Raw genomic sequence first — 27,376 nt, forward strand, 5'->3', positions numbered from 1 at the left:
TAAATAATATTTAGCTGGTATCAAGTGAAAGAAGCTGGCCTCGTCTACGGATCATCAGTTAAACAGGGGTGTCCAAACTTTTTGCAAAGGGGGCCAGATTTGGTGTGGTAAAAATTAGAGCTGTCCCGACTAGTCGACGTAGTCGACGTCATCGATGACGTAAATCCGTCGACGAGCACAACATGCCGTCGACGGTAAATGAAGGGTTAAAAAAATATATGCGTGGAAAGTTAGAATGTCGGATGCTCTGTTTGCAAGCAGGGAAAGCGGCACAAAGCCAAAAAAAGCGCGCCAGAGTGTCCAAAACATTGACTTATTTCAAAGAAACAAAGGAGAGTACACTCTTCTGTCCTGTCTCTTCAGTGCCAAGCTTAGCTGCACGTCGGCCGTGAATAAACACCTCAAGCGCCTTCACGCAGTTTGTAAGGTTTTTTTTTTTTTTTCTTTCATCTTTTGTACACCAGAGGGTGCTGTCGCCTTACTAAATAATAATGTTTCATTGACAATGGGCCTATAAGTGCTATTAGTATTGTTCTTAATGCTAATTGAAAGGTTTATTTCATGTTATGGTTTATTTTATGGTATAGAAAATTATATAAGGTTAAAAGGTCATAAATATATACAGTATATACAGTGATTGCACTCAAGGGAGAGATTGTCAATGATAAGGTAATAAGGTAAAGGCAATTCATATAGGCAATTCATTGATATATAAATAAGGTTTAAAAGGAAAAATGTGAAAAGTTTTTGTTAATTTCTAATTGTGTTGCTTTATTTGTGTGCGCCGTAGCTCTTACGGTGTGTTTACATCAAGGATGGAATAAAAGTTGTAAACCATCAGTTTAAGAGACCATCTTTTCAATCGGGATGCTACACTAGTTAATTCTATCAGCATTTGAACTCATTGTTTATTTGTGATTTATTATTGTTATTTACGTGTTTATTTGTACTTTAATAAATGATTTGAGTGTTCCAATATGTTTTTTTTTAATTGATAAGCGTCAACAAAAATTTCATTGCTAAATTAGTTTAAAAAATAAAAAAATAAATAAACAATTATTAGATTAGTCGACTAATCGTAAAAATAGTCGGCTGACTAATCGGGAGAAAATTAGTCGTTTGGGACAGCCCTAGTAAAAATGTGGGGGGCTACCTTGGCTGATTTACGTAGAACAATATATTTAAACAATTTTTAGCAAGCCCTTCTGTGTGTCACATTTGCTTTATTATTATTTTTTTAAATTTATAATTTCAACAATCTCGCCTTTGTGGCGTTCTCTTTCGACACTCGGGCTCTTGCGAAATACTGCTGCTGTGAAATTAAACTAGCTTCAAATTGCTATAATTTCTCGCTGCGTATCTTCCTTGTAATGTTGTCGTACATGTCAGCGTGTCTTGTTTGGTACTATTGCGTCACATCGAACTCTTTGAAAACAGCGACTGTCTCTTTGCAAATGAGGCAGACACAGTTGTTGCGTATTGTATTGAAGAAATAGTCCAATATCCATCCATCCTTGAAGCGTCGGCCATCGCAGTCAACTTTTTTTTTTTAGTGATTGTCGCCATTTTAGAAAATTGAAAGTAAAGGGTCACACGGGGTAATGTTGCTTAGAGTGCTGCTCTTAAAGTTTTTCAAAGTTTCGTGAGAATAGGCTGAGTTTCTGTGGACAAGATAGTTGTAGATATCAGAGTAGCAGATGTCAGGCAGAGACGGCGAAGACAGCGGGTCGAAAAATATCGATTTAGGCATCAAATATGGATCTGGCGAATGGATAGACTGAAGCTTTTCCACATAATGCCTTTTATGCAACGCATCCAATGAGTTTACAGCGTCTGAAAGCACCGGGGCTTCCATGAATTGCACTATATATTGCATGACAAATTGAAACCATTGAGAATACGGATAAACAATGACGGACAATATGGTGGCCGGATACAGCGACACTGTCTGACAATCGTCATTGTCTGACATTGCTGAGTGGGGTCTATAAGGCGCACCTGACTATAAGCCGCCACCCACCAAATTTGACATGAACACGGCATTTATTCATAGATTAGCTGCACTGGACTATAAGCCGCAGCTGTCCTCACTGTATTATGGGATATTTACGCCAAAAGATATTAACCGGGACCAATTTATCTGACAGCGAGGCCATATGACCGTCATAATTATGACATGGCAATGGCATGAGCATAAATTAATGCTTATGTCATTTAGTGTCATCCGGCTACATATCTCACTTTTGAATGGATGTAAAAAATCCGAGCTGCACACATTTGGAGCTGGTGACAAAATTTGCCGGATGACACCTAATGACGAGGGCTGTCAAAATTATTGCGTTAACGGGCGGTAATTAAATTTAATTAATCACGTTAAAATATTTGACGCAATTAACGCACATGCCCCGCTCAAACAGATTAAAATGATAGCACAGTGCAATGCCAACTTGTTACTTGTGTTTTTTTGGAGTTTTGTCGCCCTCTGCTGGCACTTAGGTGCAATTTTATGGGCTTACGCACCCATGAGCATTGTGTAATTATTGACATCAACAATGGCGTGCTACTAGTTTATTTTTTGATGGAAAATTTTACAAATTTTATTAAAACAAAAACATTAAGAGGGGTTTTAATTAGGGCTGTCAAAATTATCGCGTTAACGGGCGTTAATTAATTTTTTTAATTAATCACGTTAAAATATTTGACACAATTAATGCAGATGCCCCGCTCAGACAGATTTAAATGACAGTACAGTGAAACGCTCACTTGTTGTGTTTTATGGAGTTTTGCCGCCCTCTGCTGGCGCTTGGGTGCGACTGATTTTATAGGCTTCAGCACCTATGAGCATTGTGTAAGTAATTATTGACAACAATGGCAGGCTACGAGTTTATTTTTTGATAGAAAATTTTACAAATTTTACTAAAATGAAAACATTAAGAGGGGTTTTAATATAAAATTTCTATAACTTGTACTAATATTTATCTTTTAAGAACTACAAGTCTTTCTATCCATGGATCGCTTTGACAGAATGTTAATAATGTCAATGCCATCTTGTTGATTTATTGTTATAATAAACAAATACAGCCCTTATGTACCGTATGTTGAATGTATATATCCATCTTGTGTCTTATCTTTCCATTCCAACAATAATTTACAGAAAAATATGGCATATTTTATAGATGGTTTGAAATGCGATTAATTTCGATTAATTTTTAAGCTGGAATTAACTCGATTAAAAATTTTAATCGTTTGACAGCCCAACTAATGACATCTGTCATAAGCATTAATGAATGCTTATGTCATTTAGTGTCATCCGGCAAATTATCTCACTTTTGAATGGATGTAAAAGACCCGAGCTGGACATGAATGGAGTTAGTGACAAAATTTGCCGGATGACACCTAATGACATCTGTCATAAGCATTCATTAATGCCCATGACAGTGTCATGTAATAATTATGACGGTGTTCTGACAGTATTATGACGCTGCTGTCAAATTAAGTCTTACCTAATAACCCAAATAAATCAATAAATAAACCGCACTGGATTATAAACCGCAGAATAAGAGGAAAAAATAGCGGCTTATCATCCGAAAATTACGGTACACGAAAGTGTCCTTTCCATTTTATTCATCTGCGACGACTGTCAATTCTCCCAGTGTTTTATTTCAACACATTGTTGAGGACAGCAAGCTGGATGATGGCTAGAAATCCGAGCAGTTCTTGAACGCGACACGAGTAGTGATCCTAAATGTCATCTCCAAACGAAACGCCCGTCGCTTCAAAACAAGTTGATGGAACTATTTTGTTCGCCTTCGTGAGACACAGAGAAACAGGTAACTTTTTTGAGGAAAAAAAAACAAAGGTAAATGAGAAAGCCCTAAAAGCCAGTTACCTCGTTACTGAACTTGTTGCTAAATCCAAAAAAATCCCACACTGTGGCAGAGACCTTAATACTACCTGCCTGCAGAGCCATTGTCAGCGAGATGTTCGGCCCTGATGCTGCTAAAGACATTGTTAAAGTCTGGTAATTCTGAGCTTTTCAAGCCGAACTGCTATAAAAAAAATAATAAAAACAGAGCGAGGCAGAGCTGTTGACGAAGAATCCTGCTAGCATATTGGCTTTGAGTTCATCTAAAAAGGCTCACAGTTTCACACTAAGTATAAATATTGAGAAATTATTTTATAATTAAATATACTTTACCAAAAGTAATTTTGGAACATTTTTGGTTTGTGGTGTGCCACGAGTTTTTCCTAATGCAAAAACATACCGTGACCCAGAAAAGGTTGAAAAACACTGCTTTAAAAGATCTGTCCAAATTTATATTTCATCAACAAAGAAAAGTGGAATAACAGTAACACATGCATAGAACTCATTCAAAGGGAATTTCTATTTTTACGCCTTTGAGAGCAGCAATAAATATGCTCTAATCAAATATGGAGGGATTGTTGCCAACTGTGTAGTAATATACAGGTGATGGTTTTGTTTAGACAGCCTCTAGATTGCGTTTTTTCACAAAGTACTGTATGATTACCTCAACCGTTTTGCATATAATTTCAAAACGACGATTGCAGAATTTCATTGGTTTTCTTTCCTTCACAAAAAAGAGCCGAAGGCTGTATTGTCTTGAAAATTGCAGCTCATCAGTAGCGTTGCCAAACAATGTTTTTCAAGTCTCACAAAATATTAAGTCAGTCAGTGGGTGCAACACTAGTGACTGTCACAGTTTCACGCTGTATAGCTCCTAAGCTTATAACACTGCACAGTGTATCTCCCAATATCAGGCATAAAAATGGGTCAGGGGTTAAAAAGGTGAGAAAGGTGTGGAGGAAATATGTTCCGGTAGGGCTGTCCCAAACGACTAATTTTCTCCCGATTAGTCAGCCGACTATTTTTACAATTAGTCGACTAATCATTTTTTATTTTTGTTAACTAGTTTAGCAATGAAATTTTTGTTAATGCTTATGAATTCACAAAAACATTTTGGAATTCTCTATTAAAGTACAAATAAACATGTAAATAACAATAATTAACCACACATAAACAATGAAGTCAAATGCTGATAGTAGGCCTGAGCAATATTGGAAAAAACTATCATTGCCATTTTTGGGGAGTTAGCGATATTAAAACGAGAATATTTTGCACCGAATAACTTGAATAGCTACGTTTGGGATAGCTGCACTGTTAACCCAGAAAAACAGTTTGGTCACTCTGCCTAGCAGGAGGGAGAGTGAGACGCTGTGGTGCTGTACGAGCATGAAGCAGAAAAACATGAATGTATGTTGTTTTTAAATAAAAACCCGACCCTTTTCACCCGATTCCGATGCTCTGAAAAATGGCGCCATCGGCCCTAATTTCTATTCAGATTAATCCAGGATCTGCACACTTGCTGTGTTTATGAAGTAAAACAGAAGTTTAAATGTTGAAAAAAAACAAAGAAAAACAATCGCACGTCCTGCGATGTGACTATTGCGCACGTGCGCATTGCGATGTTCAAACGATATATTGTGCAGGCTTAGCTGATAGCATTTATTAGTGCGAAAGAATGGAATGTAAACAGATACAGAACACTGACTTCGCCTTTCCAACATGATTCAAAATAATTCTTAAAAAAAAAAAATCCAGTAGTATTATTATTAGGGCTGTCAAACGATTAAAATTTTTAATCGAGTTAATTACAGCTTAAAAATTAATTAATCGTAATTAATCACAATTAATCACAATTCAAACCACCATAAAATATGCCATATTTTTCTGTAAATTATATATATTCTGTAAAATAAATTGTTGGAATGGAAAGATAAGACACAAGATGGATATATACTGTGGGGAGAACAAGTATTTGATACACTGCCAATGGGAATTGGCAGTGCATCAAATACTTGTTCTCCCCACTGTACATTCAACATACGGTACATAAGGACTGTAGTGGGCATTTCACTCTACTGTCATTTAAATCTGTCTATGCTGTCCTCACTCCGAAGCGTCTACTTTTTCCAAAGCTAGACAGCTAGTGAACGACGCCTTAATAATCAGACTTCTTCCTTTTTCATCTGATTTATTATTAAAATAGCCTCAAACCATTGTCCTCTTTAGACCGTCATAAAACTACAAAAAAAAAGTACACAAGCATTGCATTAGCAACAACGTTAGCTTAGCACGCTATGCAGGTTCACTAAACATAAACAAAAAGCGTCTCATACAAAAGAATAGAACATTTCGCTTACTAACATAATATGTACATTCTTTACAACAACCATACTTACGGACAAATCTTGTCCAAGGATCATATAAGCACAACATTACAACGTAGGCGTCAGCCCGAGACGTCGTGCAGCCATATGAACTGGCAAGAAAAAACTAAACCATGTCGCAAAGCGACCACAAGAGTTCGCTGTTGTGCTGCAGCGCAAAAAGCCTTGCTGTAAAACTTACCAAAAGGCAGAATACTGTCTGAGCGGGACATGTGCGTCAATTGCGTCAAATATTTTAACGTGATTAATTTAAAAAATTAATTACCGCGCGTTAACGCGATAATTTTGACAGCCCTAATTATTATTAAAGATGTCCCGATCGATCAGCGATCACGTCATTTTCAAAGTATCGGAATCGGCAAAAAAATATCGGACATGCCTTTTTTTAATATATATGTATTTTTTAATTAAATTGTCTTCTATTTCTATTTAATGTAACAGACAAAATGCCTTACACTCATCCAGAGTCTTTAGTTTTGGCTTAAAGTAGGGCTATCAAATTTATCGCATTAACGGTGGTAATTATTTTTTTTTAATTAATCACGTTAATATATTTAAAGCAATTAACGCATGCACTGCATGACGTACTCACACATTGTCGCGTTCAAATTATAATGGCGCCGTTTTACCTATATATAGAGCTAAAAGGCAGCGTAAAATGAGTAAAGTGAATTTTGGCAGTCTTTGGAGCATTTTTTTAATTGGCTAAAGCCTTAAAATCCCTCTCTCAACAATTAGAAATCTCGTGGAGAGCAATGTGGGGAAGCAAGGTAGTAATTGATCTTTTTTTCTTAACACCCTATGTTATTTTCCAACACAGAGAAGATATATCAATTGGTGCCACTACGCAGTCATGGTTCCACTTCCCATCATGCATTTGGGCAGAACAGTTAAATGGCTACAGTATCATTTACTGAAAGCTCAACAAATACACTAGATGGCAATATCTAGTCACAATAAACAAAGTCACATTTATCATTTAAGAATTACAAGTCTTTCTATCCGTGGATCCCTCTCACAGAAAGAATGTTAATAGTGTAAATACCATCTTGAGGATTTATTGTCATAATAAAGAAATACAGTACTTATGTACTGTAATTTGAATGTATATATTCGTCCGAGTTTTATTCATTTTTTTCTTAATGCATTGCCAAAATGTATATGTAAAATTATCGGGAATGACTGGAATTGAATTGGGAGCAAATAAAAAAAAAAGCAATCGGATCGGGAAATATCGGGATCGGCAGATACTCAAACTAAAACGATCGGGATCGGATCGGCCAATCATATTTTTTAAAAAGGGTGTTATTTTAAAGTTATTCTTAGTGTAGAATCTGAATTCTGTAGTATTATAGTATTTAGTATTTACATATTATAGTATTAATTCTGAGGTATGTGCGATTAACTCCAGAGATCGTTATTTATATGACAAACGTGACATGCTTTTATTTTGAAATGTTCAACGGAAGTACTTCGCTAAACCGCTAATAACTTTACATGCCACAAAAAGCACTTTTTGTCATTGCTTGTGGTGTCGCTAATAGATTTGTTCATTTTTTCGTTTGCAAATGCTGTTAACCAGCGATTTTTCATGTTTGATGTGTTACCTTTGCGTTTTGGAAAAGACTTGGAAAAGACTGGCAATGTTTTATAGCAGGCTAAAGTAGGTAGTTTTTTTTCCCCACTAGTCTCAATGTAGCAATGCTAACGTTTACAGTGTTTAATATAGATGTGTTTCCTTATTTTGTATGTGTGAACTGTAACTCTACGGCGTGTTGATGACCAATAAACATCTGGACACAACAACTGGAGTCTCATATGTCATCTACACGCACGCACAAATGTATGCACGCATATACGCACGCGGTGATAAAACGCAGTCGTGAAAATTACCGCCCTCATTTTTATTTACCTTGCTATAAATGGACTCATTGCATATCGCGACAGGTATAGCAACTTCAATAAATTGTCGTTAGTTAGATGGAATTACGCCCCCCCCTTCCCCTAAAAAATTTCTCCTCGGATCTACACAATTCACGTAGGTCACCCTTTTTGACATCACAACGGCGAATTTCGCCGAAAGGTGAGTGATTTTCATGCCTGCAATATCGTGCAAAAGTTTGCTAGATGAAATTCAGTTTTGTTTTGAAAATAACACTAAAGCAACTGAGAGACATGGAAGGTGACTTTTTCTTTTTTTTAATTTTCTTGTGTTTCAGGGAGTTAGTGAAATAATTTAAAGTGTGGGTTTTCTTTTGATTCACTCCGAGCAACTTACCCTTTGATTGTGTACACCTTGGGAGAGAGGCGTGGACTGGGGAGCGGCAGGCTGTGGCGACTCTTTTTGATGGACAAGTCAAGTACTCCATCTGTTCGAGATGATAAACAGCTCAGTTGACACTGAATGTTCATGCGGTGGAACTATGTCATTTGGTTTGACACTACCTTGTTCACTGGGCTCCGACGGAGTCTTTTTGATGGTGAGGTCAAGGGGGGCTTCTTGGTCGGCCATGAGGAGTTTGCTGAGGACGGGATTGTGGCTGTGTGCGGGCCCCGCCACTGTGGGGCCGGGGCTGCCAGGTTGAGCCTCAGAAGCCACGGATGGGGTCTGCCGGCTTTGGTCAGAGCTTGGTTTGGGGGCCGAGCCACTATCCTGAGGAGAGCTGGTTTTTGAGGTATATTCGGTAGCAAACTGTCGGATCATTTTCTGGAGGATCTCTCGTGCCACTACTGGGATGTGTGGGTCGGTGAAACTTGGCACATCTGGAAAGTGAGGAGTGAAAAAGAATGTGATATTGTTTTAGGTTAAGCTCATTTTTGAAAATACAATTTAAAAAAAGCAATGAAGTAGGGCTGTCAAATTTATCGCGTTAACGGGCGGTAATTATATTTTTTTAAATTAATCACGTTAAAATATTTGATGCAATTAACACATGCACGGAATGACCCGTTCATGCAAACAGCAAACAGTTTACAATGCCGCCGTTTTACCACATTGAGAGCGAAAAGGCAGAGAAATGCGAGTGGACACAGGTGTTCATTGGGCCTCGCCTTTTATTGGCTTTAGCTTTGGCAGCCACTACTAACAGTCATGGTTGCCCAACTTCCCATCATGCATTTGGGCAGAGCAAGAGACGATCTTTTTCTTAACACGCTTAATTGAACACAACGCAGAACATACTGTATACCATTTGCAGCCACCACTGACAGTTATGGTTGCCCAACTTCCAATCACGCTTTTGGGTGGAGCAAGAGACGCTCGTTTTCTTAACACGCCTAATTGAACACAATGCAGAACATACTGTATACCATTTGCAGCCACCACTGACAGACATGGTTGCCCAACTTCCCGTCACGCATTTGACCGCTCAGCGACGTCAGCAATGGCGAGCTATTAGTTTTGTTTTTTTTATATTGAAAATTTTAAAAATTTTATTAAAACGAAAACATTAAGAGGAGTTTTAATACAAAATTACTATAACTTGTACTCAAATTTATCTTTTAAGAACTATAAGTCTTTCTATCCGTGGATCCTTTTAACAGAAAGAATGTTAATAATGTTAATGCCATCTTGTGGATTTATTGTTATAATAAACAAATACAGCACTTATGTACAGTATGTTGAATGTTTATGTCCGTCTTGTGTCTTATCTTTCCATTCCAACAATAATTTACTGAAAAATGTGGCATATTTTAGAGATGGTTTGAATTGCGATTAATTACGATTAATCAATTTTTAAGCTGTGATTAACTCGATTAAAAATTTTAAATGTTTGACAGGCCGATAATGAAGTAATCACACATCTGTATTTTCCATTTGTTTATTAATATCTTTGCTGTTAGCTAAAAACCTAGCATGGCCAAATATAGCCAACTTCCTTTTAAATTAATTGATTAATTTATTTATTTATTTTTCATAGCCTATAGAGCGTCTGCTCGTTGTGGTGATCTTTCTGTAGCTGTCCTATCAATGACAACAGTCCTGTTGAGTGAGTGAGTCCTTCTACGTTATACTGTATAAAGATTTAGCAAATATGCTAACTCCAGCATATTTTTATTGACGTTTTTTAAAATGTCTTGATCAATAAGTGCTGTCCTAATCAAATAAAGAAATGAAATGAAATTTACTCAACAACGGCAAACATTGTTAAACCGTGTTAAACTGTGTTTTTTGGGGGAAAAAAACAAAAAGGCTACTTGACAGAAGCGTGCAGCAGGGTTGCTGGAAATTGTTATGGCCTTGCCTGCACACTGTCGCCGATAACAAAGCAGACAAAAGATTCGAGCTAAACATTAGATACAAAAGAGAGTAATATGGGGAGCATATCATTGTCTCCTCATTGTTCCCTTACTCCTTGATAAAAGACCTATCTCTTTAAATGACTTCAGATCAAGACTGAGAACACTTGAGACATCATCATTAACCTCTAACCATTTTATCTAATTTGTCATTTTAATTGTGTTGAAACTGTAACTATTGCTACTTTACACAAATGTCATTTTAACTGTGTTCGAGGGTCGTAGATAATTTATGTATACTTGGGCATATTTTAATTGAGATTGAGGAAACAGCTCTATTACAATATATATTTTTAATCTCTTTCATGGGGATGTGGAATATTTATAAGTGTCAAGCAGTCAAAGAGTTTAATAATGATAATAATAATTGAGCAGCAGTAGAAATGTTTATATTTCTTTGTAAGACTGACCTCTAAAAATGCTAAAATTGCACATATAGCCATATTTACTAACACCTGTGACGTCGACAAAACCCATTTGAACCCACCAGTTACAATAGTGACCAAAAACAATATACAGTGGTACCGCTACATACGAATTTAATTCGTTCCAGGACATTGTAAATCAAAATTGTCGTATGTCGAGCAGCATTTTCCCGTAAGACTACATTGTATTTCCATTAATTCATTCCACAGTCCGAAAACCTACACTAAATCCTTAATGAATACTGCTTGTACTATTACAAATGGCAATTACACACAGCAAAACAAATAAACTATGAATAAAAATCTGAATTATAAGATTCCTAATAAGTCCTGTAATAATGGAACGAATCGGGCTCTAATGTGGTGGAGGTTTTTTTTGCTGTACCTGCACGCACCGCGCAGCTGATGTGACGGTGAGATAGAGAGTGCGGTTCTATTTTACTTTCTCTTTGAATGTTTTGTTGCTGGCGTCAAATGCAGCGGAATGTAGGCGTGTTGTGTTGCACCATAAATGATAAGAAACCTGACGAAGCTGGCGAACGGAGGTCGGAGGAGGACCGTTGAGATCAGGGGCGTTACCGGGGGGTGGGGGGTGGGGGTGCTACAACAGTTAAATGTGAGATACCGTATTTTTCGGACTATAAGTCGCAGTTTTTTTTCATAGTTTGGCTGGGGGTGCGACTTATACTCAGGAACGACTTATGTGTGAAATTATTAACACATGATGATATCATTTCACATGTTATTTTGGTGTTTTGGAGTGACAGTGATGGTTTAGTAAACTTGTTAGCATGTTCTTTATGCTATATTTATTTGAATAACTTAATAGCTATGGCCACGTTCGCGTTCTGCCTTTGGTAATGTGTGTTCAATTGTATTATTGACTTTTTTATATTGAAATGCATGGTTTTAGTTTGTGGCGCTTTCACGCCCACGTGGGGGCGCACTTGCACTTGTTTAAGTGAAGAAGAGCGCTCACACGCCAGAAGAAGACCGACAGCTACGTAGCTCTGAGTTAGCAAGAGAGAAAACACGGCAGCAAACCTACGTTCATTGTTTATGCTTGTAAAATATCTCTACAGAGGCAACGCCAGTGCGTATCATCTTTTCTGTTGTTGTTGTTGTGCGTTTTCCACCCGCGATCGGACACTTATAGCCAGTTGTGTGGTTGTTTGAACGCTGCGCTAATGCTAGCGAACACATGCTAACCGTTTGTGTCATGTCTTTGCCTAAACGCACCTAATTGTCATTTATTTACGTCGATGCGAACCTGTTTGGTATCGAAGACGAAATTGATTCAGCAAATTATACGGACGTCCAGCATCATCATTTGGGAGTTTAGCCCGCTGAATAGCCAGGACCGAGCCGTAGCGTCCTGGTGAAGACAGTATATTCGCATTTCGTTGTTCATGCACTGTACACTGTACACTTATTCAGCATGTTGTTCTCTATTGTATTTTTATATTAAATTGCCTTTCAAGATGACATGTCTGTTCTATGTGTTGGATTTTATCAAGTAAATTTCCCACAAAAATGCGACTTATACTCCGGTGCGACTTGTACTGTATAGGCTTTTTTTTCTCTTCTTTGGGCATTTTATGGCTGGTGCGACTTATACTCAGGTGGGACTTGTAGTCCGAAAAATACGGTACATGCCTCTGTGTTTTTATGAATTTTACAAGATAATACGTTGCCATAGTTGAAGTTTTGCAATACATATCGGATTCGGTATCGGGATATGGATCAAATCATGACAAAAGCGTATCGCACCACCCCTAGTTGGGTTTTTTTTTTCTTTCTTGTTTTATGGTACTTGGTGTAAAAAGTTTGAAAGCTATGATCTTAAAGCATTAAAACTACAGATACGACACTCAAATTCAAAGAAAAGGGTTTTTTTTCTGTTCTCTGAAAATGTCAATTTTTACCACCAGAGGATAGCGGCGATTGCTGTTGTTCATGTCCAGACACCACACGTAGGAATGTAATAACTTTAATCACAGCTTTAAGTGAATGTAATAACAGTGCTAAATCACTCACCTTTATTACAGAGAACTGCATTGAGAAATTCCTCTGCTTGCTTCTCTAATTTGCTGATGGTGGTCTGATCTTTCACCACGAGAGGTTTGAGTGGATCTTGTAGACTGTCTTCGCTACTTAAGCTAATCAAATGTTCCTGTGAAGTGTTAAAACAGTTTAGTTATTACAGATATGCATGTTACTGTGTGGTTATAATGAAATCACATAGAAAAAGAAACTCAACACTTACCTTAACTTTATCTCTTCTAAAACAGCAAAATAAACAATTCTCATCAAATGACCAATCGGACACTGCTACAGGCTCTAAATCTGTGAACATCAAACACATCAAATGCAATTCAAATCTGTTTTTAAAAGTCAAGACAAATAAAATAAAAGTACGTTTGAACCAGTGTTGTTTTCGTCAATGAACAATTTTTTCAAAACGACGCGCTGAAAAAGTGTCTTGGGAAACTAAAACATGACGAGATGGATGCCAGTTGTCGTCTGACGACAGACGAACCTGATGAAAATTCACCATAGTTTCCGTCATAAATTCACAATGTGTGATATTTTCTTATTTTATGTGTTTGGTGGTATCACACATGTGACGTGCTGCACCCACCACCCCCACCAAGCCTCCTCACCGGCCTCCAGGCTCCTTTTGTGAAACGTGTCGGTGCTGCTTGGTAAGTTTTGCGTTCTTATCTTAGCTACAAATGCCATGTTGCTTTAGCCTTTAACTCATTCACTCCCAGCCATTTTCACTAGAGCAAGGCCCTTCGCTCCCGGCCGTTTTACTGGATTTTGACTGATTTTGCAAGGCCTACAGAAAATTCTGTTCTCTTGCTATATAAACATGGAACCCACCAAAAGAAAGATTAGACTCTCTTCTTTCAGCAGAAAAAAAAGTTAGTCCATATCTTTTTCCATTCTTTAGAAATCAGCATTAGAAAATAGCTTAGTTTGAGCAATTTTCCAATTTCTGATGAAAAAACAGAGAAATTGAGCTTTTGGTGAAAGCATACATTTCAAACATAACTTTGACTTTAACACAGCTATTTTTCGCTTATGAGACATCCCAAATATCTGAATTATGTTTTCATTCTACAAAATAACAAACAACAAGACAAATAGAGCTTTTGATCGCAAAGTAACAATTTATATACACATAACTAAACTATTGAACTGTTGAACTATTTGCGCACAAAACAACTGCTGCTCCCGTGGCTAATCTGATGAGTCCGGATCAAGATCGGTCTCACTTTTTTCATCATCTTCATCGTTGGTTTCAACCTCGGGCTAAGGAGTACCGCAACGTGAGCTCCGCAGGACGCGTGTGGAATCTGACGCTGCTGTGGACGTCACAGTCTGTCTCATCAAGATAGATTTTTTTTAATCCTTCTTTGACAATGGTTTCGTTTTCTTTTCAAAACATTCCTCCAGTGTCGTTTGCATTTTTTTCCCTGATCGTTCTCCACATTTTTCTCAAATTCTCACACGTCTTCACAAGATCCCTCCAACTTCCATTCCCTGACTATTTTTCTTCACTTCCTTTCTTGGCCCGTGATGAGTTCTTACCAAATGCGCTACTGACCTCCAGTGGCCAGTTTTATTGCTTTAAAATGGGTTTTGAGCTTTGTGCATTGTATCATAGATACATAGGAACCTATATATGCCTCTTGTAAAAAAGAAAAAAAAAAGAAACGCAAAAGACTTATAAATCCGTTTTTGGGACAATGAAGCAATTAAAAAATAGAACATATTTATAAGTTTTGGGGAGCAAATGAGTTAAGGGTCTGTGCTGAGTAATCATCACACACTAAACTAACTTGTAGCGTTAGCATTAGCGTTCACGGTAGGATTAGCATTTACCGTGGTGACTGTGTCTTCAATCTTGGAAAACATTTTACATACAGTTCGTGGCGTCCAGGTGAGTTTAATTAATTGCGACTAATGTGCTGTTTTCCTGCTGAGTGTGCATTATCATCATGAAAATGGTGATGTCCTCGTAGACTCTACAGTTATGTGCTCGTCTGTCTTGTTCACTCGAAATTGTCGGAAGCGTTTATTTCTTTATTAATTTATTCATGGACTAAAACTTTCAAGTTTATAGTCAAAAACGTTTTGAGAATTGTCAACTAAAACTAGACGGAGACGAACACATTTTGAAATGACCAAAATATGACTAAAACTAAGAAGTATTTTCGTCCAAAGATTAAGACAAAATTTAAAATGGCTGCCAAAAACAACACCGGTTTGAACCGAAATGTTAATGTATGAATTCCATTTGACCGAAACAATATTGACAATAATATGATGAAAACACAATTACCCCTATTCTATCAAATCATGCATTATTAAAATGACTGTGGGATATTTGACTGGCATTGCGTTATCCAAAACACTGACTTGGTTGTCTTTTCAGCAGCATTGTTGAAAGAAAAGTCAATGTAGAGGGGCATCGCATGGTACAGTGAACACATGACACTCAATAGCATGTCATTCATTCACCTGACAAAAAGCAGTGTGAGATACGGACTTACCCTTAAATAATTGTAGGTCTTCTACCAGCTCTGTGCCAAACAGACCCTCGAGAATACTCTCAAAACCTAAAAAGAGAGACAATATAATTCCCTTAATTGGTGCAATACAGTATATATACACACTTTTTTTAATCTGTCAAATCAAAGTGTCGTCTCGATAAGGAACCAGTAGAAAATTTTCAGTTTAAGTCTCATCTATCTTCTGCTCGTTTCATCTTGACAACACCTGTGTGCAAGCCCCCTGCTGCAGTTAAAATACACATTATCAGCTTTCAACCTGCATTTTTTTTTTTACTTCAACGCGAACATGCCCTTCATCCTCCTGTTGCCAGGCAACTGAAGCAACTACAGAGTTAGGAAGCGAGTGCATACTGTAACAGGAAAAGAAATATGACTGCCAGGTGAAATGATCAAAACATTCTTCGCGGTCTTGTAAAGCCTCCACCGGCTCAGCCTTAGCGGATCTAATGAAACAACCCAAAACTGTGGGATTCTGCAGACACAGTTGCTGAAAAAGGAATTTGCATTTGCGTGAATAAACATAACATGTACATACTGCACATAATGCATGCTGACTGCTGCGGGGCCAACATAACCAATTTAAAAAGCACTACATGCATCAAATCAAGCGCTAAAGAGGTCACATGGCACATCTGTCCACTGAGCCGCATGTAAAATGTGTACATTATTCCCAACTGTCTTTAGGGCTGCCGTGAAAACAAATCTGACTAGAAAAGAAGATAAAAAAAAGTGACGATTCAGTAAAAGACGTACTTACGCGATTCCCGAGCATCCTCTCTCTTTGCCAACTCAGTCAATTGGACCGAGAACTGTCATGTGTTAAAAAATGCACTGTCTCTGCCTCCCTACAAATTCCCACCCACTTTTTTTTTTATACAGCCAAAGCGAGCAGAGGGGGGCGTGAAGTGGTGAAACACAGCCTTGCCTTTAGCTGCAGCACGAGTCTGTTTCTGGGTTACTGCACAGGACTCAGCTGAAGCCATCCAATCCTACTTCTGAAATATTTCAGAGGCAGGCCCAGAAAGTAGGTCATCCACTTTCATTTGACAGAGCAGCACCATGACATCAAACTACTCTCCAAGAATTCAGTTTCGGGCATTTAAAAACTGTGTCATTGAGTAATGCCATGACTCTGAGGCATTATTAACTCTTTCAGTTTATCGTGTGCTGGATAACCTCTACACACATTCATCTATAAAGTCAAACGGAAAAGCGGAAACTTGCTTTTGAAAAATAAATAAATAAAAGGATAAATCTAGGCAGTTACATGTGCAGCATATAAAACATTAATGCCCAGTTTAGCCTTTCTACATGCTTTACAAAATAAACCCGAATGTAACGGCTTGTGATAAAAAGCTGCCTCCTTTGCCAAAAGGATGGAAGAATTGCACAAGATAAGGTGTAAAGGACTACTTATTGCAATACATGAATGTTTTCCCCCACAACAGTCCACTCAAAATAGGTGGATTCACCATTTTAATGAGGCTAAACAAAGAATTGGGACAATTGAGATGAGGCTACTAATACGTATCTGCTTTGAAGTAGTGTACAAATTGGTGCCAGATACTAAATTCAGTGCACAAACCGAAAAGCTATTTTAAAAAAACAAATTATGAAGTGCAATACCTAAAACATAATATTGAAACTTGGAGATGACTGTGGAGAATAATCGGGCCATTGGGTTAATAGGATAGTTATCTTCACTTCTAAAGGCCTAATTGAATTAACAGGACGTGATTAACCTTCATTAGAAAGGAGAGGACTTTAATCCACATTTAGAATTCATACAAAAAAGATGGTAGCTTTGCATTTTCTATCGATAGGCATGTGGAAAACGACGATAAATTTGTACAAAAGGTAAACTTTTTTCCAAATATTACAGGTCACTCTTTTTATCATCACGATATAAACCACGTGATTTGGTGACGTTTTCTGCAACTGAAATTTGTTTTCGTCGGTTGCAGTTGAATCCAAGCTTAAATTAAAATGAAAATACCATCACCGCCACAATCCCTGAATCTTTTTTTCCTCTCGTTTGGTGTGACTGACAGTCCAATTATACTGAAAAAGCAAGGTTGAAAGACCATATCACAAAGTGGACTGCTGAATTTTTTTTTTTTTTCAAAAAGTAACGAGTTTAGCCAATTCCAGAGAGGGTTGAGGCCAGGGTGCTTAAGTCTGATCAAGGTGAACATTGACCAATCTGCCAAACCCTTCTCCTGACCTACATCGGTAATACCTTATTGAACCCAGCAGTGACATCGGTCAAACCCAGATTTGGTTAAGTGGCGGAGGGGCCAGAATGTTATACCCATGTAAAGAATGTATGGTGACAATTGAACAGAAAGTAACAGTCAAAAATAGAGATGTCCCGATCGATCAGAATCGGCAAAAAAATATCGGACATGCCTTTTTTTAATATATATATATATTTTTTAATTAAATCGTTTTCTAATTGTATTTAACGCTACAGACATAATATGTTACACTCATCCAGAGTCTTTAGTTTAGGCTTAAGGTAGGGTTATTAAATTTATCCCGTTAACGGCGGTAATTAATTTTTTAAAAAATTTATCACGTTAAAATATTTAACGCAATTAACGCATGCGCTGCACGACCCACTCACGCATTGTCGCGTTCAAACTGTAATGGCGCCGTTTTACCTATACGTAGAGCTAAAAGGCAGCGTAAAATGAGTAGAGTGAATTTTGGCTGCCTTTGGAACCTTTTTTTAAGTGGCTAAAGCCTTACAATCCCTCTCCGTACGATTAGAAATATCGTGGGAAGCAATGTGGGGAAGAAAGTTAGTAATTGATCTTTTTCTTAACACCCTATGTTATTTCCCAACACAGAGAAGATATATCAATTGGTACCACTACGCACAGTCATGGTTGCACTTCCCATCATGCAATTGGGCAGACCAGTTAAATGGCTACAGTATCATTTACTGAAAGCTCAACAAATATAGATGGCAATATTTAGTCACAATATACAAAGTCACATTTATCCTTTAAGAATTACAAGTCTATCGGTGGATCCCTCTCACAGAAAGAATGTTAATAATGTAAATGGCATCTTGAAGATTTCTTGTCATAATAAACAAATACAGTACTTATGTACTGTATGTTGAATGTATATATTCGTCTGAGTTTTATTTATTTTTTTCTTAATGCATTGCCAAAATGTATATGATCGGGAAAAATTATCGGGAAAGATTGGAATTGAATTGGGAGCAAAAAAAAAAAGCAATCGGATCGGGAAATATCGGGATCGGCAGATACTCAAACTAAAACGATCGGGATCGGATCGGGAGCATAAAAACATGATTGGAACAACCCTAGTCAAAAATAAAAGAAAACAGGTACGACTAGACATGTGCCGATTACCGTCTTAACGTCAAGGTTTCAATACCGCAAAAATTTTCCGTCATACCGTCCCTAAGGTATTAGCTATTTTTTATGTCCCAAAAATGCAGAGAGAAATCTCTTGCCTGCAGCTCCAAGGCTCAACCCTCCCCCACCTGTTGTTGCTCAGTGTCATTGAGTCAGCTGTGCTACACAATGGCTGGAGGAGGTAAAACTCCTGAACTTTTTTCCCCATCGAAGAAAACAAAAGCGCTGGTATGGGAATACTTCGGCTACAGAAAAGTTACAGACGGCCGCGGCTTAGAGGAGGAGGGCCAACCGACATGTAAAACATGTTTGCGGAGGGTAGCTGCCGAGGACGCAATACCTCCAATATCATTTTGCATTATACAAAATTAAAGGTTAGTAAACACTGTCATGAATGTCATGTTTCCCACCAGCTATGAGAGTTAACTCCAGTGTGTTTAGTGTGTCTAGCAGTGGTAAAAAATAGTTTTTGCCTCTGGCAACTGTGTAAAATTGATACTAGTCATACACACATGCTTTTTATGGAAAATAATTCAATTAATTCTGTTCTGATGGTAATAATATTGAGCTGTGGTTGTGGGTTTGAGCTCACTTAAAGGACTGCATTTATTTAAATATTTTATTGAGAATATTTCAATTATTTTTTTGTTATTTTTAAAATTTATTTTGACTTAACATTATACTTAATAATGCTCCAATTTGTTAACATGTTTTGAAAAATAAAAATCCTGTTCAATGGAATTTTTTTTTTTTTTTCCCCTAAAACCCAGATATCTGAAAGTTAATTACGATACCGTGATACCGTGATATTTTGGCTTACAGTTATCATACCGTCAGAATATCATACCGGCACATGCCAAGGTACGACATGTGTGAATTAGGGGTGTGACAAAATATCGAAATGGTGATATATCGTGATACTTTGTATCCCAAAAGGTTATCGATATGCTCCTGCCAAGAATCGAGATATCGTTTTAAAAAGTTGTCAATGTCCAACAAAATAAATAAAAATGAACCAACAAGTTGCTGCCAAAATCTTCCACCATAATAGTGTATCAGTTAACTCTAAGGCTGCATTGACGGTGCTCGACGCCCAATCCATTTAGACTGGGAACGTTCATTCATTCGAAACCAGAGCATTCACAGTCATTCTGTCCGATTTTCAGGGCATTTACAGGTCACTTGCTGTTTATTTAAGGGCAGTTAAAGGTCATTTAAATTATCGCGTTAACGGGCGGTAATTAATTTTTAAAATTAATCACGTTAAAATATTTGACGCAATTAACGCACATGCCCCGCTCAAACAGATTAAAATGACAGCAGTGTAATGTCCGCTTGTTACTTGTTTTTTGTTGTTTGGCGCCCTCTGCTGGCGCTTGGGTCCAAATGATTTTGTGGATTTGGGGAGTGAGCATGGTGTAATTATTGACATCAACAATGGCGAGCTACTACTTTATGTTTTGATTGAAAATTTTACAAATTTCAATAAAACAAAAACATTAAGAGGGGTTTTAACACAAAATTTCTATAACTTGTACTAACATTTATCTTTTAAGAACTACAAGTTTTTCTATCCCTGGATCGCTTCAAGAGAATGTTAATAATGTTAATGCCATCTTGTTGATTTATTGTTATAATAAACAAATACAGTACTTATGTACCGTATGTTGAATGGATACATCCGTCTTGTGTCTTAGCTTTCCAGTCCAACAATAATTTACAGAAAAATATGGCATATTATAAAGATGGTGTGAATTGCGATTAATTACGATTAATTAATTTTTAAGCTGTAATTAACTCAAGTAAAAATTTTAATCATTTGACAGCCCTATTGATGATCTTATTAATAAGACTTACAGTATAAAGTAAAATAAAAAAAGAGATACTGTCCTACTGTTATATTCAATGACTATTTGGGCTTTAGAAAAAAAAATAAAAAATCTAAACTATTCGGGCTTCACTCGCAAATGAGTTGCTTTGCTGAGAGAAAAGGCGCTGTGGCAAAACTAGGGAGGCGAGAAAAGGGGGATATCATGGCAACTCAGGTCGCCAGCCTCCCCTCTATTAACGCGATCCCGCCATCTGAACTAAAAAAAAAAAAAAAAACGGATCGGGACTCGCAAGAGGAGTCCACGCCGGGGCGAGGCAGCAGCAGCAGAAGCATGAGAACAAGGAAGTAGGACGTGACGCCGTCAGGAACTGCAGGACGGCAACAACGCTGCTGGAGGAGGATGGATTCTGACATGGCAAGAACTAGGTAACTGTTTATGCGCCTAAAAACAAAACAAAAAAATGACTGGAGACAGAAGGGCGGACGAGACTCTGGAGTCGTAAAGTCAAACTCACGCATGTCAGGTACATTGTAACCCGGGGACTACCTGTATATTGATTTTTAAAAATGTACACACATACCAGTATACAAACCCAGTATTGTGCTAAACAACCCAACAAAAGTTGAGAACTCTGGGACACGCTGGAGTTATCAACTCATTAGCTGCCATTGACGACACTCATACAGTTTTCCCATTTCAAACTCGAACAGAAAAACGTCATCAATACCTATTTAGCTATTGTGGTCTTTTTAACTTTCTACTTCGTGGACTTCACTTATTGTAGTTTTTTTTTTTTAATTTGAACGAAGGACCACTAGACATGTTGTTTTTTGATTTATAGTCACCTCCAAAAGTATTAAAACAGCAAGTCAGGGACTGTTATTTTGGGTTTTCTCTTCACAGCGCTCACAATGCTGTTGTTACCCTGGACTGACCAATTCAATGTTTGTTGCTCAGTATACCAGTAGTACCTCTTTTGCAAAACATTCCCTAATATTGTAGGGGCCAATGCTTGTGCAATAGCTTTGATCGATTTTCCCTCTTCTCTCAGCTTCGAAATCGTTTGCTTTTTTCCATAGACAGCTCTCTGGTCTTCATGTTTTCCTAAAGCAATTTGTGGGTTTCAGAAGAGAAACCCAAAGCCTAAAACAGGAACTTTTTAATGTCTCTTTAACTGATCTAAATCAGGGGTGGGCAAATCAGTCCTCGAGGGCCGCAGTGGGTCATGGTCTTTGTTCCAACTGATCCAGCACAGACAGTTTAACCAATGAGGTTTCAGCAGAAACAAGAAGAACTCGACTGCAATCAATTGATTGTACTTGTAAAACACCAGGAGAAAAGGTGTCCTCTTAATTGGTTTGAACAAAAACCCTGCGGCCCTTGGTGGAATAGTTTGCCCACCCTTGACCGAAATTACTAGACACCTATCAGTTACATGTTCCAATACTTTTGCTCACTTGAAAAGTGAGTGGGTTGAAAGAAAAGGTAGTCCTCTTGCATTGTTTGACAAATCTTGATGTAAAAAACAAAAAACAAAATGAAAGCTGGAATTCTGAACTTTTGTGTCATATTAATCTTTATATCTGAAACCCTTCAGTATACAACAAAGGAATTGAACCTGTTGTTCCAATACTTTTTGGAGGTGACTGGATGTAGCATTGAGCATTAGATATTGACTGACCCGTTTTTTTTGGTCTGGAAATTGTTCATCAGTAATTGTTTTTACATGAGGGTTTGGCAAATTACTGTTCTGAAAAATAATATGCAAAATTTGCCCCGTAATGTAACGTACTTTTCCTTTTTAAAATTGAGCTCATGAAATTGGTATCGAAAAAAGATTAACTCGAGTAATTCGATTAGAAAAAAGCTTTAAATCAAATTTCGCTGCTTCGAGAATTCATTTAATTCAAGTGACGTTTTAATGGTTTGCTTTCAAAGTGTTGCATTTAGTTTTATCAATTTGGGTGGATACACTGCCCTCTAGTGGAAACGGTGAATATGCTATAACTCGTCTAACATGGCTGAATCCAGCTGCTCCCTGTTAAGACCAACATAAGGTATGTATCTGTTTGCGCTAATATGTTTGTTAATAGATTTGTTTTTTTTAGTTTATTTAGCAGTTTTTGAGGGAATATGTGTTTGAACGATTTGTTAAGAGAGTTGAGGGGGGGAAGTTAGCATTTTATAGCATTTAAGCTAGCGGACCTTTACTTTGCAAGTTAGCAAATTGTTCTTTTGTTGTACTTCGATCCTCATTTATTATTTTTTTAAATATAATTTGTGGCTAAGCTCAGGTATTTTAATTTATTTTTAATGCATTTATTGCTCCTGTGAAATAAAAGTCCAATTCTACATAGTTTCAAGAAACACTCAGGAATTTTAGTTTTTAATTCGCATTTAATGCTCTTTTGAAAGTGTAATCTCAGCAAGCCAAACTAAATATTATTGCATGCATAAACACTTGTTTTGCATATTCTAAAATTTATTCTGCAACTCATTAAATGTTCATAATCCGATTACTCGATTATTCGAACTAACCAATAGATAGATGAATCGATTACCTCAATAATCGATAGCTACAGCCCTAGTATGGGTGCTGTTTACCCAGCCCTAAGTCGGGGTGTTTTATTTTCTTCCACCAGGCCATCGGAAAGCGTTCAAATTCGAGCCCCGAGCATTGGAACTCATTACTGCAATGGTAAAACAAACAGCTGAAGATGCCCACACTTAAGGCTGAGTGAACCCACAAGTTGACTTCTTACGAATTAATAACAATCTTCAAATCAGACTTTGAACAACAAATACCAGCCACACAATGAGTCTCACAGCTAAATCCAAATACACTGGATACAAAAAGAAAAAAACAATTAAAACTTGCTCCAGAAGCCCATTTACAGTTCCGTCCCGTTCCGTAGTGTCACTTGTTGTGCAACAGGCCTATGAACAGAGGTGGATAGAGTAGCCAAACATTTTACTCAAGTAAGAGTAGCGTTACTTCAAAATAATATTACTCAAGTAGAATTAAACATAGTCTTCAAATACTTTTTTACTTGTACTTGAGTATCTTTTACTCAAGTACAAGTAAAAAAGTATTTAGTGAAAAGAATACTCAAGTAATGAGTAATAATGTGAGGAACTGCTTATATTTTTTGTTGGATTTTTTTCCTTTTTTTTTTTTTTTTTTTAAGACAATGGTATTTTTTTCTGAGCACAAAGTTATCTTTACAGACTTGTTATAATGATACTGTACAATAACCCATTACATATCCAAATTAAGCCAAAGATATACAAAAAAAAAAAAATAAAAAAATCCCACGAGAGAAAAAAATTGCACAAATGAAGCATTGTTCGTCCAAAGAGCATGACTGCCCTCTGGTGGAGAAAATAGTTCCTGGTTCGAATAGTGACGAGTTCCTTCATAATTACTAATTAAAAGAATCATAGCTCCGATTTTCCGTAGTCAATCGGCGCCAAATAAAGACTGGGAGATAGGTTGAAATCCGCGCTTTTCAGTCATGTTGAGGGCAGCCCTCTATGTCAAATACTTCATTTTTTATGGTGGTATAAAGACCACATGATTGAACAGGCTGGCGTGAAGTTAGAACAGCAAGCTTGCATCTGATTGGTATGATGGAGTCTTGTGATTATTGTTGCGACGTCTCATTGGTGAAATCACTAGAACTACCCCCGTAATACACCAGGCACGTCTCTACTCTTGGCATCGCTGGCAAAAAAAAAAAAAAAAAAAAAAAAAAATCTTATATATAGAAAAAAAGAGGAAAAATGTAATGACCAGTGTTGTTAATAGTGGCGTTAGAGTATAACGGCGTTATTTTTTTCAGTAGTGAGTAATCTAATTAATTACTTTTCTCATCTTTGCAACGCCGTTACCATTACTGAAGATGTAAAGGCATGTGTTACTACATTGGTTGAATGACGCGAGAAAACTCAGCAAGATACGGAGAGAGAAGAGCGGGAGTGGGAAAGACGGACTTGTGACGCCGTTGCAAACGCGATGCTAGGCTAGGTAGCTCCAATAATACCTGACTGTTGCCGACAGCCCACAAACTACGCCCATATGATGCTACGCTAGATATCACATCTATACAAACTAGATGCGAAATGTCAGACTCGGCGGTGTTAGCAAACGTATAGGGAAGTAGATGTGAAATGATTCACTAGCCGGCGTTAGTAAACAGCCGCCATCCCAAAGCAGTAGACTTCTCAGAAAGGATCTCTTGTAGAGAACCTTCCTAGCGAACCTAAGTAACTTCTTATCTAAAATACTCCTAAATCGGCCAAATCTTGACTTGAATCTATCTTTAAATGATGAAACAGTTTTAAAACTTTCACGTGTAGAAAGTAGACAGAAGGGAACTAATGCAGTAACGGGAGCAATTCTAACAACTTTAACTGTTGATTCACAAAATTACATGACTTCCAAACATAGCAAAGGTTACTATCTAGTTATCGCAATATCCACAATACCCATGTGTCTAGTTAAGTTTAGGGTAAAGAATTGGGCTAGGGCCAATTGTGCCAAAAACCCTTTGTATTTCACATAGGTCACCCTATGTTTTTTTTTTTTTTTTTTGAACGGAAAAAAAACATGAAAAGTAAAACCAGTTACTTTGCAAAGTAACTAATTACTCTTACATTCAGGTAACTGACTTACTAACTCAATTACTTTTTCGGAGAAGTAATTTGTAACTGTAATTAATTACTTTTTTTAAAGTAAGATTAACAACACTGGTAACCAGACCCGGCGGCATGGGCAGGCATAAGGGGGCCGGGCCCGCCCTGAGAGACTACTGTGCCCGCCCTAGCTCGAATAGACTGTACTGTGTATTTTTTTTTTTTTTAATCTTCCACAAAAACACACACACACACACACACACACACACACACACACACACACACGGAGAGGACGAACCCTCTATTCCAGTGTTTTTCAAACAATTGTGCCGCCGCCGTGAGAGATCGTCTGGTGTGCCGCGAGAAATTATCCAATGTCATTTTTTTTTTTTTAACATCGTCGGGCAAAGTTGCAGTAGGAAGGAAGGAGTAGGCAAAAAATTCTCGGCTGTGTGCAGATGAGCGAGGCATTGCTAGTGTTGCATTCAATAACTGCTCGGATTTCTAGCCATCAGCCACCTTGCTTACGCAACAATGTGGACCCCAGCACGTCTACTGTTCATCATTTGACTCGTCAAGTGTCGATATACACAAAAGTGTCCTTTCCATTTTATCCATATGTGACGACTGTCAATCCTCCCTCTGTGTTTTATTCCAACACATTATCGAGGACAGTAAGGTGGGTGATGGCTAGACATCCGAGCAGTTCTTGAACGCGACACGAGCAGCTGTCTAGCGCCATGCCGCCATACAAGCTTAAACGTCATCTCCAAATGAACGCCTGTCGCTTCAGAACAAGTCGGTGGATTATTTTGTTCGCCTTCGTGAAAACACAGAGAAATGGGCAACTTTTTAAAGAAAAACTACAAAGGTACATAAGAAAGCCCTGAAATCCAGTTACTTTGTTGCTAAATCCAAAAAGTCCCAAACTGTGGCAGAGACGTTAATACTACCTGCCTGCAAAGCCATTGTTAGCGAGATGACCAGCCCTGATGTGCTTAAAGACATTGCTCAAGTCCCCCTGTCTGATTATTCTGAGTTTTTCAAGCCTAACTGCTAAAATAAATAAATAAATAAATAAATAAACTAGGCCTGCAAGCAGGACTGAACGGGCCCTCGCAATCTAGCGCAACTCGGACGTCACGCAAGTCGGACTGTGTGCAGGTCAGGGTGGTGGCAGATCCTCCTCTCTAATCATCTCATTAGAACCTAACATGCTCGAAAGTCGCCTAATTACATTCCCACACCCAAGAGATAAAAACCCCTATTGGAGAGAGTACTACAAAAAAGGAGCCACTACTGAGCTGTGCAGCCAAGCCCTTATTCAAAACCAAAATTAATCTTCTAACTTGGCCAATTCGACCAAGTGTGCCAAATATTGTGGCTCTATAAGCTGCCTGAGTCTCTGAAAAAAAATATTTCCTTTAAATGGCGAACAAAGGGTCGTCACGGCAACAGACAGAGACACGTGGACATGGGCCGTAAAAAAGTATTTTAATAGGTCTTGAAACTACAATGACCAACATGAAAAGAACTGGACATGTTTTGGAAAAACGAGTGACTTCCTATCGCCACTAGTTGGCGCTGTAGGGTTGATGCAAATGACCCCTACAAGTTCCTTCAGGGTATGACTCTCAACAAGCACGGGAAGTTTGGCGCAGATATGTTCTATATCTGCCGAGTTATGATTGTTCAAAGTTTTTGGAGAGAAAAATTGTTGACAGTCATTTTCACTTTCCTGTTTGGACCCCTCCGCTTCAACGAAACTTCAATATTTTTCATCAGGCACCTGAAGACAGGTCTTAAGGCTTCCCTTATGCAGGTTTGAGGTAGATTGGTTTTTTCCCTTTAGAGGAGGAGTGTGTCCCGTAAAAAAGGGCATTTCCTGTTTCCACTAGGAGGCGCCAGGCACAAATGGTAAATTTTCAATCCAGTCCTGCTCAGGCTGGTATACCTCACAC

The 27,376-nt window shown here is 37.8% G+C and overlaps 1 protein-coding gene across 2 annotated transcripts in view; it reads right to left on the reverse strand.

Annotated features, from left to right (window-relative positions):
• Positions 1–27,376, reverse strand: part of wu:fc17b08 (ligand-dependent corepressor) — a 101,814-nt gene that overhangs the window by 23,731 nt on the left and 50,707 nt on the right. For both annotated transcript variants that reach the window (XM_057847617.1, XM_057847618.1), the window contains exons 2-6: positions 15,536–15,601; positions 13,240–13,319; positions 13,011–13,146; positions 8,695–9,012; positions 8,528–8,618 (exon numbers count right to left, since the gene is read on the reverse strand). In XM_057847617.1, coding sequence (XP_057703600.1) covers positions 8,528–8,618; positions 8,695–9,012; positions 13,011–13,146; positions 13,240–13,319; positions 15,536–15,601 — 691 coding nt within the window. The remainder of the gene's footprint in view (positions 1–8,527; positions 8,619–8,694; positions 9,013–13,010; positions 13,147–13,239; positions 13,320–15,535; positions 15,602–27,376) is intronic.

Source organism: Corythoichthys intestinalis, chromosome 10 (genome assembly GCF_030265065.1).
Source record: "Corythoichthys intestinalis isolate RoL2023-P3 chromosome 10, ASM3026506v1, whole genome shotgun sequence".
Taxonomy (NCBI): domain Eukaryota; kingdom Metazoa; phylum Chordata; class Actinopteri; order Syngnathiformes; family Syngnathidae; genus Corythoichthys; species Corythoichthys intestinalis.